Below are 14431 nucleotides of genomic sequence, written 5' to 3' on the forward strand. Positions count from 1 at the left end.
CTGTAATGCTTGTCCATTCAGTGAGTTCATGGGAGGACTGTATTCGATGAATGCGTCCTGGAAGTTCTGCTTCCAGGTTATTAATCTTCCTTTCCAGTTGTTGACTTGAGATCACATCAACACAGTTGAAATCCGAGCTCCATTTCCTCCAGATATTTACAACTTTTACTAGCTTGGTATGTAAACTGCCTGCCGTCTGCTTTGTGAACCAGTTGCTGCTCATGTTTCCAAAACATTTTAGGTGTTTGATTTGAGTTTTTGCAGAGGTGGGTTGACTGCCGCTATGTTTTATTTGTGTGTAGTTTGCAGAAACATTGTTTCTACTACTGTGCATTCATTCAAGAGTTCCACAGAAAGAGATTGGCGTTCCATCAGCCAAAAAATAGTGTATATACAGAATAAGTCTGTTAGATAGAGTGCACCAGACCTGTTTAGCTGACTTCTTTTGCCCAGTTAAACATTTATTGGTTGATTGACTGAATGATCTGTGTGATCATGGATTGTTTACAAATGAAGAAGCTACATATGAGATTTGAAGAGGTAAATCTTTTAAAGGGAGTGAGTATGACTGGCCTGTGTGTGTGTATTCTATGGTGGGCGGACCAGGAGTATGTTCAACCTCCTGCCTCAGCATTGCTAAAATATTAACACCAAAGTTTGTTCTATTTCAGAGGAGGCAAATTATATTCTAGATCATGATAGCCTAACCCACCCAATGCAAGAGGCGCACATGAAGTATAGATAGCTATCGATTGACCACAATTATTACTTGAGTATATCATCAGGTCAGCATCAAATAGAAATGTCAGCTTTTACACCTTCCGCTTTATTTGATTACCTTTGTACTCATGAATTAAGGTCAACATCTCAAAGTCATGTAACAGGAATGGAATGGGGGGGAAGATGCAGGGCACAGCATTTTTCCACCCACATTTCATTCCTCATCTGTTTTTTTTTGTGTGGATATTTCTAGTTCATTACAAACTTTGTTTACCATTACCTCTCCTCTAGCTACCTACATATGATCCCATGTTTTGGGCATTTGGTGGCGAAGACTCCACTCTAGACAGAACCCTAACCAAAGGTTCTCTGTGTTCTGAACAATTCCAGTTCCTTGCTACGTGAAATCATGCATCGCCCATTTCGTCTTGAGTAGAGGCATTACTAGTTACGGTCACTTTGCAAATAATGCAGCTAATCAAGCACCCTATCCTGTTTGTCAGCTGACGGCGTGGTAAATCTTTTTTTGGGCAGGCTCAGCTCTTCTCTTGGTTATTCAGATCTGGATTGTGTCGAAAAGCCACCCTTTCTTGATGAAATTGTCTTGAAACATCTAGAAACGTTTCCTAAGTCAGCAATTCAGAAGTTGAAGTTGCTCGAGGGAAGCTCGATGCTCCAGATCAGAAGCACAAACAAATGTCTACTTCTGACATGTTATTTTTATTTCCAGGACCTTATGAAAACTGTCACCCAGGTGTGGAATTCCACAGAGGCAAATAAACTTCACTGCCAGGAACTGGGCTCCAATTACTGTAGGTGTCTGCAAAAGGACAGCTCCACTAGCCTTTAGAGTAGCTTTTCAGTCACATAAAATCTAGGTTGAGATAGCGTGGAATTGTTCCCAGGCTTTCCCCAATGCAGCAGCAGGATCTTTTTTTGTCTTCTACTCCTGTAAGCGCCTTGCTGGGAGTGGGTCAAGTAGAGTGATTTAAAGGATAAAACCATCCTGCGACTGTAATTCTATTTGATCATAGATCATCATCAAATACCACCCTTTTTAGTTTGTGGTTTTGCAGGACATTGACTCCATTCCTATTTCAGTTATGCTTTCAAGCAAAAGCAATGCTAAAGTCCCTTCCGTCACAGGAATCCAAAATAGTAGCATCAATGGGCAGCCTGGTTACTTCCACCAGAGTTTAAAATGTCCACAACTATCATGTGCCAGCCTTATGCGCCAGCCCTCATGCTGCTTTTGGCTCATCTAGTCTTAGAAAGATCTCCAGCACAGAAGAGGAACAGGAGCTGTACACAGGCATGTACTCTTGAACGGCTGTGGCTAATTTCCCTCCTTTCCTGAGTCTATTGTGTAGAGACTCACTTATGAAGTTCAAATGCTAAATCTCTCAGCCCGAGGGTAGATTAGATGTGAATAACAGGATATGAGCCAAGGATATAGACAGCCCTTTAGTAAGCACTGTACTGGATCTTCAGGAAGACTATCTTTAATCATTCAAAACTTGTACAAGTAATCAAAGTCTAATAATTCCATTGACATCCCCATAATGCCTTACCTATACGCTTGTCAATGTCATTTAAATTTCATATTACTAAAGAAAGAAAATGGCAGTTTTCATTTTAAAAGCAAGCATTGCAGCTTGGATCCAAAAAATGTACCAAACTGTTGCTTCAGTTGTGCACCTCATAGTTTAACTTCAGAATTAGATTTGATTTAACAAGAGATAATTTGAAATTGAACCAGTTGTCTTTTTAAAGTCGAGCACATGTAACTGTGTCCTGATCAACAACTCTTAGTTAAACTAGATGTCAAGATAGTCATTGTCCAATGCAAAAGAAAATGGAAACACTGCAAAATTATGGTTTTACTACTACATCTATTTTAGTTCCTTTGTGGAATATAATAGGGGATGATGGTTAGGGATGAAGTTGGGGCACTGCTGAATCTATTGAACCTATTTAAGTGCACAACGGCACAGGCAACTGGTATCTTCGCTGTTTCACAAATAGCCAATAATGATTTTGAGGAAATGGGTCTCCTTTACAGACTTTTAAAGGCATCCGGTTATTTAGAGGAGCCCTGTAATGGGGTGTCTGCTAGGAGCCAGTTGATACCTCTTCTAGCTTCCTTGAAACTTTCCCTTCTCTTTTATAGTGGGGAATGTTTTGTTGGCTCTGCTGTCAGAAGCATCTTGCTGGCAGGCCAGCCATCTCAGGACTGCCATAGACATCAGAAACCCCACCACTAGTTAGAAGCAGCCTCTAGTTCTCTTTATTTTCCACTGTGACTTCCATGAAAGGCCTGGAGTTTGCAAACATGAGAAAACAACAATGTCCCCATGCAATGGGAGGAACCTACTAGAACACCAGGAAAATTATTTTATTTTTTACAAACCAAAATAATTGATGGGCTTCCCTTGAGAAGAACACCAGCCCATGTCAGACTGCAACTTTCTTGTGTGAATCCTGCTGTGGCTTTAGGCTAAAACGTCCTTGCTTTGTGGATCCTGCACCAGCCCTTGCCTTGGCTGCAACAGTCCTGCTACATGAATCCTGTACTGGGTCTTGTCGGGCTACCAATGCGGCGCCACATGACTCATGCACTGGCACAGGTTGAGCTCCACTATCAGTTTTTTGCGGGTGTATCTGGGCTAGAGTATAAATTTCTGTTGATTAGGATAAAATATCCGATTGATACAAATGGATCAGATGATGAAGATAAGATATTTGTATTTTTTTATTGGTAGCTGAAAAAGAAGAAAGGATGGCACAGCCAACACGTGTTTCACCCTCTAATTGGCCATCAGGCCTGGGGCTTCCTCAGGGCTGTACATAGACAAAGTAACATCAAGGGTTGATTAAGACAGGGTATGGTTAGTCATGTGTAAATCATGTGCATAGTAGTGGGTGGTAAGTGTAGAAGCGAAGCGTAAGAGGGAATAAGTAAGGGAAGAGGGAGAAGAGGGACTGAGAAGAAAGTGAGAAACGGGTCAGAGTTGGGGTGCGAGGGAAATGACAAGGTTTAATTAAGTCAAGTTTGTGGTATGAGTTGCAGCGGAAATGTATAGGTGAGGGGGAGTAGAGGTGTAGTAGAGAAGTTGTGCAGAATAAAGTAAGTTTAATAAGAAAAGGATAGGGGTGTGATTTGGATAATGAGAGTGGGAAAGGAAAAGTGGATATATTGGGCGAAAGGAGTCAACATATTTATAAGTCCATGTCAAGGAAGGTAAATGTAACAATTGCGACCGTTTTAGCACAGTAAATTTAGAAATCCAGACACATCAAAAAAAAATTTTGAGAGAAAGAAAATAGGTATAAACATTCAAGGAGTGGTGCGCATATGCGAGACAAATTACAAAAGACAATTTCCGGTTGTCAGGGAGCATGGTTGCGAAGAGAACATAATCACAAATACATCGTTGTTTGAAGTCAGAAGATCATATAGAGAGAGAAGAGGATAAGAATAGTATGTCATATAGGAGCAGGGTGGTCAAAAGGAGTCAACAGTATTAAATACAGTCATCGAGCGTGCAAAAGGTTGTGATGAGAACGCGGTCATGTGACGTATAGAGACAAAAATCAACATTCGAAAAGTTGTGGATATTTACAGTTCAGCATTACGGGTATATGTTTAAACAAGGGCAAAGTGTCAATTGTCATGCAAATATAAGAGATAAAAGTATAATTACAGTATGGATGCGCATCAAGGTGGCCCGGCTCAGGCACGAGAAAAAAAGGAGGAAAGTTAGCATTAGTTAAGACTTAATATGGGCGAGTAAATCGGTGCGTGGCGCCAAAATGGTGAATCAGTGACTTAGTGCGAGTCGAGGTACTGGCGCTTCATCGGTCGCAAAGCGTAGTCATTACGTATTTCAAGAATAGTGTGACATGCAAAAATAGAATGGAAGTATAGTTATACAATTGATAGCACATCGATAGGTATGGTCTATGTTATAGATGCTAGCAAGTGATTTTGAAAGTGAGACTGTCGCCGAGTAAAAGCGGTGCTCTTAAATTTTCCATATATTGTAGGTGGTAAAAACAAGACGTGAATATTAGCCTGTACGGAGTTCAAATCAGTGTTGAGAGTAATGCAGGCATACACATGCTTTGAGCTGATATGGTGAGCAATTGCAAATGGAATATAGAGCGGGATCAGGATTCCCTTACCGGGTATTCGCGGAAAGTGGTATCTTGGTACAAGGGTATGTAAACCCGAAGATTCTAAAAATAAGGCGAAAGGACAAGGAAGAGCAAGCTTATAGAAGCGTAATAGCGGGCGGGAGTCTGGTAGTGCATCGGAGAAGGAGGGGGGGCGGGGTTTTTTTTGGGGTGGGTATCTCTTACCTCTGGTCTCGGCTAATGCCAGGTGCTGTCGGTGTCCGTGTTATTTGGTGGTAATGACAGCCGGTAGCAGGGAGCGGTGAAATAGGAGTCGTATGTAAGAACTTCCGGTTTGTGACCCGGAAGTGGCAAGGTGCCTTCGCTGAGCGCCATCTTGGATTGGAGTATAAACCGAAAAGAGAAATGCAAGGGGGTGAGCGGGATGGTAATAGCGTTCATCATCTTAAAAAGTGGATTAGCGTTTTGGAAGAGATAAGTAGGCTGGTAGAGGTATGACGAAGTTTGACACTTAAGAAAAGCCGCACAATGCGTAATGCAAATAACATATAGATACATATTCGTGGGGTCTGTATTAACAGCACATATGACAAATATCTCTGAAAAGCTAAACATTTCAAAGAATTAGAAAAAAGGGGGCACAAATATGTTCCAATTTACATAATAGTGCCATGTGGTCATAGGGTTTGCATCTTGGTATGGATACATATACGAATGAGGGGGGACACACTGTATATTCTCCGGTTTCCTAAGGAGAGTCTCGAATGAGAGATCTTGGGAGAGGCAGGTAGTGGTGTCATTTGGTTAAGGATGGCGGTTAAGACAGTATGTGGGAGCAACTAATCATCTCCCAACCATACATGCATTTCCGCATCCTTATTGAGCCCCAGATTTGTGGTTCTGTAGTTCATTATCAGTTCGCTTTCTCGTCTTCGTAATTTGAGTTCACGATCTCCCCCCTCTTTTTGCTTGGTGTACAACCTCCAAGCCAAAGAAGCGGAAGTCCTTTTTGTGAGGATGACTGTCTTCAAAGTGTTCAGTGAGTGGGTGGCCTGAATGGTACTTATGGATGTTACGGTAATGTTCCTGAATCCTGGTCCGTAGAGGTCTGATTGTACTACCGATGTACGGAAGGTTGCATGGACAGATTATCACGTAGATGCAGAATTTACTGTTACAGTCAATCCATTCTTTTATCGTAAATTCTCGCCCTTCCGTTAGCGGGACTCTTGTAGTTTTGTTACAGCTGAGTTTGCAAATGCTGCAATTTTTGCAGGTATGGAATCCTGGGGGCCTGTCCAGGAATGTACTGACCATGTTCCGTTTGTCTATAAATTCTGATTTGCACAGCATATCCTTCAGGTTAGGTGCGCGTCTAAAAGTCATCTCTGGGTATGTTTTTAGATCATGAGTGAGGTTTGGTGTTTGTTGTAACAAGTGCCAATGTTTCTTGAGGCTTTTTCTGATTTGGTGATGGCCGATATTGTAATCCGTTATAAAGCGTATTGCTGAATCGTTCTTTTTTTCACCTCTGTTTTGTCTGAGCATCTGTTTTCTCTCTATTCTGGCTACTGTAGTCATTGTGTTTTTTAACATTGATTGTTCATATCCTCGTTGTGTGAGTCCAGACACCATTTCTTCTCCCTTCGTTTTGAAGACCTCGTCCTCACTGCAGTTTCTGCAGCTTCTATAAGCTTGCTCTTCCTTGTCCTTTCTCCTTATTTTTAGAATCTTCGGGTTTACATACCCTTGTACCAAGATACCACTTTCCGCGAATACCCGGTAAGGGAATCCTGATCCCGCTCTATATTCCATTTGCAATTGCTCACCATATCAGCTCAAAGCATGCGTATGCCTGCATTACTCTCAACACTGATTTGAACTCCGTACAGGCTAATATTCACGTCTTGTTTTTACCACCTACAATATATGGAAAATTTAAGAGCACCGCTTTTACTCGGCGACAGTCTCACTTTCAAAATCACTTGCTTGCGTCTATAACTTAGACCATACCTATCGATGTGCTATCAATTGTATAACTATACTTCCATTCTATTTTTGCATGTCACACTATTCTTGAAATACGTAATGACTACGCTTTGCGACCGATGAAGCGCCAGTACCTCGACTCGCACTAAGTCACTGATTCACCATTTTGGCGCCACGCACCGATTTACTCGCCCATATTAAGTCTTAACTAATGCTAACTTTCCTCCTTTTTGTCTCGTGCCTGACCGGGCCACCTTGATGCGCATCCATACTGTAATTATACTTTTATCTCTTATATTTGCATGACAATTGACACTTTGCCCTTGTTTAAACATATACCCGTAATGCTGAACTGTAAATATCCACAACTTTTCGAATGTTGATTTTTGTCTCTATACGTCACATGACCGCGTTATCTCATCACAACCTTTTGCACGCTCGATGACTGTATTTAATACTGTTGACTCCTTTTGACCACCCTGCTCCTATATGACATACTATTCTTATCCTCTTCTGTCTCTATATGATCTTCTGACTTCAAACAACGATGTATTTGTGATTATGTTCTCTTCGCAACCATGCTCCCTGACAACCGGAAATTGTTTTTTGTAATTTGTCTCGCATATGCGCACCACTCCTTGAATGTTTTTACCTATTTTCTTTCTCTCAAATTTTTTTTTGATGCGTCTGTATTTCTAAATTTACTGTGCTAAAACGGTCGCAATTGTTACATTTACCTTCCTTGACATGGACTTATAAATATGTTGACTCCTTTCGCCCAATATATCCACTTTTCCTTTCCCACTCTCATTATCCAAATCACACCCCTATCCTTTTCTTATTAAACTTACTTTATTCTGCACAACTGCTCTACTACACCTCTACTCCCCCTCACCTATACATTTCCGCTGCAACTCATACCACAAACTTGACTTAATTAAAACTTGTCATTTCCCTCGCACCCCAACTCTGACCCGTTTCTCACTTTCTTCTCACTCCCTCTTCCCTTACTTATTCCCTCTTACGCTTCGCTTCTACACTTACCACCCACTACTATGCACATGATTTACACATGACTAACCATACCCTGTCTTAATCAACCCTTGATGTTACTTTGTCTATGTACAGCCCTGAGGAAGCCCCAGGCCTGATGGCCAATTAGAGGGTGAAACACGTGTTGGCTGTGCCATCCTTTCTTCTTTTTCAGCTACCAATAAAAAAATACAAATATCTTATCTTCATCATCTGATCCATTTGTATCAATCGGATATTTTATCCTAATCAACGGAAATTTATACTCTAGCCCAGATACACCCGCAACAAACTTACTTCAACTTAGGGGGATAGGGGCCCCTCTCCCTGTTTCTGGGCCAGAACTAGTATCAGAAGGATATATGCTTATTAAATGACGAGTAAGGGATGAGGATTTTTTTCCCCTCACCTACATACAACATGAGCTCCACTATCAGGCTGTGTGTTTCATCTGCATCTACCTAGATGGGCGTGACTGCTAAGAACTCCAAGGTCTCCGCCCAAGGCTCGCAGAATGGCATCCATCCGCTCACTCTAGGCTATGCATGCCGATAAAGTGGGCTGCACCTGCCCTCCCCTGCAACTGCCATCAGGATAGTGTGCTCCTGCAGCTGAGGACCATGCTGCTGCGATGCACTGAGGTAAGCGCGAGGACAGGGTTTAGAACAAGACTGAAGAGGTTGGGCATTTGAACTTGTTTCATGCTCCTGCCTCCGCTTACTGGAAGTTTGTCCTAATCAGGTGGGTAAGGACATGGAGAGGAGGGCAGGGTGCGGCATGCACAGGGTAATTGTGACCAGGAGTATTGCCTTCTAATCTTAAATTGGATTGTGTAGTATTTATGATTGCTATGAGATTAAAACTACTTTCTTTATGAAAAAGACAAGCACTGCCCTGGATTATTGACCGGTTGTTTTTTGAGCTCCAAACTTGTTCCTCTCACATTACCTCATTGAGAAGAATGTAACTACTCTCCCCCACTACTCGAGAGTCAAGAACGGAAAGGGTTGTACTTGGACCATTTTATAGAGCCTTTGTAAACTGGGGCCTAGGACACCCATGGCAAAGGACCTAAGGACTACTGGGTCCCATCTGTAGTGCTTATCTGCCCTATCGCTCCCCTGAATGGTGTCTGATAGTAGGGTTTTAACACTTACTTAAAGTTCCCAAACCTGCCTGATGTTAACATTAGCACACATTACATTTTGAAAATGACCATCACACAATATTGTTCTACATACCAGAGGGGAGTCCAGAATAATATTCCTTTTATTTCTCTCTTATAGTTAAGTATGAAGAGCTGTACTGTTTCTCATTTAACCCAAACCTGGATAAAGAGGCTCGGGAGCAAGGCTGGAAGCTCATAGATGTTGGCGAAGAGTATACCCGCATGGGGATCCCTAAGAGCCTGTGGCAGATCAGTGATGTGAACAGAGACTATGGAGTGAGTAAAGCTTGATTTGCAATCAGTATACCTTTCCTTTCAGTGCATACTTGGAAGACTATATGGACAGTTGTGTTAGCCGGGATATTATTTGCAATTGTCTATTGATATAATTCAAACATTATCAATTATAATAATGATCATAATGATAATAGCATCTAATGTATGGCGACATAAAGTAATAGTGGAATTGTTATGGGTCTCTAGAGTTTTGCCAGTTTTCTGACTGCCAAGCGAAACCATTTAATAACTAAGAGATGGTTTACCCTGGTGTAAAGTACATCATGAAGTCAGTGACTGTGAAAATCTTTTTTGAATATCCTCTTCAAGAGTTTGGAGAGGTTGAACTTGGATGTGTACCATTACTTTGTAGAGCAGTGTGGACTCTGACTGGCGTCTTTGTGTTAAGTTTTAGTTTTAGTTGTCTTGTACAGCACTTTTATGTCAATTACCGTAGCACACTGATTGCATGTGACATTACAACAGAGCAAATCCACATCAACATATCTGTTTCCATTCGTTCAAATAGTATCTGCTGCATGAACTACTGTGGTACCGGCTGAATCCACCAGTGGAACAGCTTCACCTTAGCTGCACAAATTAAATATTTTCCTGTGTAACTTCAGAACCTAGATGCAGCATTTGATTCAGAAATGGCTCCAGATGTTCTAGTTCTGTAGTGGACCTTAAAGTTCAGTGTTCTGCCACACCCACCTCTGTTCAAAACTGTGACTCTGGCTCAAGATGCAGGGAATAGAATTGTCAAGCGATAGACATGACATTTTCAGAATTCTCTTCATACGCACGTTCCTTGCTCTTCGTGTATGGTCTTGTGGAATATCTAAGTTATTATTTTGGTGTCTTCTTGTATACAGCATCTATTTGATGATGTTTGTTTTCATTCTACCTGGATCACTTAAAAGGTTATTCCCTTGACCAACCACGTAAGTAGGCTGTTAAACACCTGGACCATGGCAGAGCCTTCAATGATGTGTTCACCTATGTATGTATTGTAATTTGAATAGAACAATCTATCTAGGGAAGAAGCGAGCACTAAACAAAGTGAAAAATATAAAATGGTACTAGAACATGCATAGATCTGTTGGGTAGGGAGGCTTGATAAAGGAAGTATTCATGCTTTGCGTGGCCCCAAAGGCAGAAGGATCAGGAAGTTTTGATGCCAGTGTCGGATGAAGTGCTTCTTGATAAAATTACTTTTTTGCTCCTTTTTTAAGTGCATTGGAACCTGTACTACGTGCCTCAACCCCATATGAGGGGTTACGCCTCAAAATGGTGTGAACCAGTAAAAATTGCTGAAGCTCTTCTTGCTATCTCCTTCATTTTAAAATTGAATGCTCGAATTCAGACACCTAATAATGTGACGGAAACCTACATGCAAGGAGGAGATTCTTGTGCAATGCATTGCTTAGTTACTGCATTCCATTAGGTTAGGAGCATTAGACTGACGCTGCGTCTTTAGCACTTGCGTAGGCCAACAACAACAGCTATTAGCCCCTCAGTCTTACAGTGCATCACTCATCAGATGCTTTTGCCACTCATTTATCAGTGAGGGCACTCTCTCAGAGAAATTGAATGGTTGCAAGCCTGCTGTGCTAGATCACAGAGAAATATATTTATGGATGGATGAAATACCTTGTGCGCTCGACTCCTGACGGTTGGATTGTGGTAGCGTTGCGAAGATTGGATGAAAGTGATTGGCTGGGGGATTGAGGTGGTGTGTCTTAGGTCTGTCTGGTTTAAGAATGCTCTGTAAGGATGAATCGGAGCGGATTCATCTGCAAAGTGATGACATGCTAAGTAGTGGCGTAACACAGGCCCCCTCAGCCCCTGCAGTGCTGGGGGCCCCAAACCCCAGAGGGCCCCCTCAGCAAAGTACTCGGGCCAGAGAGCTCCTGATTGAGTCCGGAGGGGGCTCCTCCACGTTCCCTGCAGGGGGGCCCCCTCAAGTTTCATTACACCAAGTGAAGAGGAGGTGCTGCTGTAGCACCCTTGAGTTGTATGCCCCCAAAAACCCATGCACGCTTGTAGGATGTGTTTGGCTCCATGGAAGGAAATTTAAGGACTGGACAGGTGGATTTAGGCCCCAGTAACTACTATCAGATCGGTTGTATATTTAATGTCCTCTGTTTATGCCTACACCTTTACTGTTCAGTATAGAATGTACTTCGTTTTATTATAAGACGTAATGCTTTCAGACTCTGGAAATGCTGTTTCAAAGGGCTGTCCGTTGGATGCAGTTCATCTGCACATCCCTTTTTGCATATTTATTTTATTTATAGAGTTTTATATAGCGCAAACTTCACCTGAATCGGGTGTTAGAGCACTTTACATAGCACCAGTTGCATTACATGAGGATACATTCCTTTTTGTTAGTCACAGGGAGATTAAGTTATTTGTCCGGAATCACATGATGTTCAGCGTCATTGCCGAGACTCAAACCTAGTTCCCCAGATTCGAGGTCGACCGCCCTAGCCTTTAGGCCAACTCCTCTCCCCTTAGAGTCCTGTTTCTTTTGTAATAAGTCTTAACATTCTATACCATGTCTCAAGTGACTCTTTGAGACTTGCGAGAAAGTCCGAGGATTTTGTCAAGTGTGGCTTCGAAACACACTCGACTTACAGATTTCAACCTTGGCAAATCCTATTGACTTTCAAACAAGGTCAATGGGCCTTTGCCACTGTGATTGAACAGAGCTAAAATAAAATATAAATCTAACATGTATCATCGACAATTAGAATCTTAGATTTTCAGTCAATGATGAGAGTTTGGAAAGGTTTCAATACCTTTATTTATCTTTTAAAGATTAGTATTGTTTTTGTCATTTTATTCAGATAAGTCCGTTTACAGAAATCAATAAAGACATTTTTTAGTGAAGGCATAAAAGCAAACGCAGAGTTACATAAAGGAAAATGTGTCTAAACTAACTAATGTATCTATCCTACCTTAAGTAGAACCCATAAAGAGTTTTTTTCAGACAAGAGCAAAGTCAGAATAAGACGGAACTTCCTATGAAGGGTCATTCTGGAAACTCGGCTGAGTTCCCTACAGTTGCAGTAGCAACCATCAATAATGGAATGAGCTCTGCAGTAGCATTGATCTTAAGAAAGATATGGGTGAAAGGAAATAAGTCACTTTTAGCTGTAGCTGTCGGTTACAGAGCAAGTATAACTCTCCAGGAGAAGAGTCGTAAGGCAAGTAAAGTGGATTTACTAGCCTCACATTCGGCCATTCTGTACTAACTAGCTAGGAAAACTCATTAATATAAACTAAGAAATATTGTAGCTAATGTTATTGGGCATTGATCTTTCAAATTCAATGGTATTCTCCCATCCAATGGGGTCATCGAGCTTCGGGTGTCTCTTCCCTCTATTCTCACAGTAAACGTTCACGCCTGTACACTGTTGTAAAAGACTGTTACATGGAGGCAACTTCTCATGAGAACATTGTTACCTAAGCTAAAGGATGCTATATGTGTTTCAGGACGAAGACAAAGGCCAGTTTAGGAATAAGGAGGCAAACTAGCACTGTATTCTATTAAAGCGTACATAAATTGTCTAAATCATTATTTAGCAAACACAGTGAGATTCATTGTATTAAGGTAAATGATCTATTATGTGATACACTCAGTTTCCTCACCGCATATTAGGAGTCAGCAATTTCCTAAAAAAATGCTAGTGTTAGGTAAATGATCTAAATAAACTTCTATTAAGCTATGAACAAGAGTCAAATGAAAAGCATTTCTGAGGCCTAAACTAAATATGAACGTTTGGCATTGTATAAAAAACAAATTCCACACATGTATTTCATATTCTAAACAGTAAAGTACATTTTCCCTAAGTTATTAATAACTGTTGTATGCATTAATTTATACATTAAAAAGATTTCTTTTGCATTTCAATGTGGGCACATTTTTCTGCATGCCATTTCTAAATGAAAACATTTCTGTAGTAGCTTCTAAACTCATTCTAAAAGTGAAATTCTAACATGGTTTGTTAGTCAAATGTGAATTTTTAACCGATTTCCCTCAGACTCAACAGCAATACAGCATTTTAGGTTCATTCTACTGGGCACATTTTGGGATAGAAGTCCCTGATTTACATGCGTATTTATTACTTTTCTTGTGTATTTACTTACCTCCACCTTCTTGCTCTCTTGCGTGAGGTGTGAGAATGGGCTCCTCTGCTTTTTTTAAGCTTTTCAATACAACTCCTCTTTTGGATGCTGTTCAGTATATTGAATATCTCTACCTTTTTTTTTTTTTTTAGTTTAAGGAATTTTTATTGAATTATCAAGAATGATCAAGAGCAAAAACAATCACAGAGCAAAACACGATATTACAAACAATAATTAATCAATTAATATGGAAGTGCAAAATACAAAACAGAAAAGGGAAAAAGAAAGAAGAAGGAAAAGGAAAGTAGAAGAGGAGTGAGAAAATGAAAAAGGATTCAAAATATTCTACGAAACTTATAAGAGAATAGAAAGAAAATAAATTTAAGGCATAGGAGCATGTGTAGAAAGGTAAGATGTGAATGGTAGCCAAAGGAGGTCAGATTTGATTTTCTGAGACAGAATAGAAGAAGAGACATTAGCAATTCTATGTTCATCACAAATTAAGTTCCACCAAGTCAATGAAGATACTTTGGAATTATCTTTCCAAGCTGACAAAATAACTTTGAACGCTAATGCAATAAATAGGTCGAATAATAGAGAAATAGAAGTGACATCATCAAAGTCCGGTGAGGAGGAACCTAGAAAAACATTTTGTAATGATAATATAATATCACAATTAAAAATTTTCATGCAAGTAGACCAAACAGTTTTCCAAAAACTCAATACATTGGAACATTCATAAAGTTGATGTGTCAAAGTGCCAGTGAATTTAGAACAGGACCAGCATAAAGGAGAAGAGGAAGTGGAAAACTTGGATATACAGACAGGGGTAATAACTGCTCTATTGTATATAAAATACAAAGATTGGGTTATACGAGCTGCAGCAGAAACTTTAAATAACTTAGACCATAATTTGTCCCAAGCAGAAATAGAGAGGGACAAAAACAAGTCTGTTTCCCATGCAATTTCAATAGG

General features: G+C 40.6%; 1 protein-coding gene across 1 annotated transcript in view; it reads left to right on the top strand.

Annotated features, from left to right (window-relative positions):
• MTMR7 (myotubularin related protein 7) overlaps positions 1–14431 on the top strand; it is a 276881-nt gene that overhangs the window by 80074 nt on the left and 182376 nt on the right. The window contains exon 4 of the mRNA XM_085642011.1: positions 9165–9322. Within this exon, the coding sequence (XP_085498137.1) occupies positions 9165–9322 (158 nt within the window). The remainder of the gene's footprint in view (positions 1–9164; positions 9323–14431) is intronic.

This window comes from Triturus cristatus, chromosome 2_2 (assembly GCF_964204655.1).
Source record: "Triturus cristatus chromosome 2_2, aTriCri1.1, whole genome shotgun sequence".
In the NCBI taxonomy this organism is placed as follows: domain Eukaryota; kingdom Metazoa; phylum Chordata; class Amphibia; order Caudata; family Salamandridae; genus Triturus; species Triturus cristatus.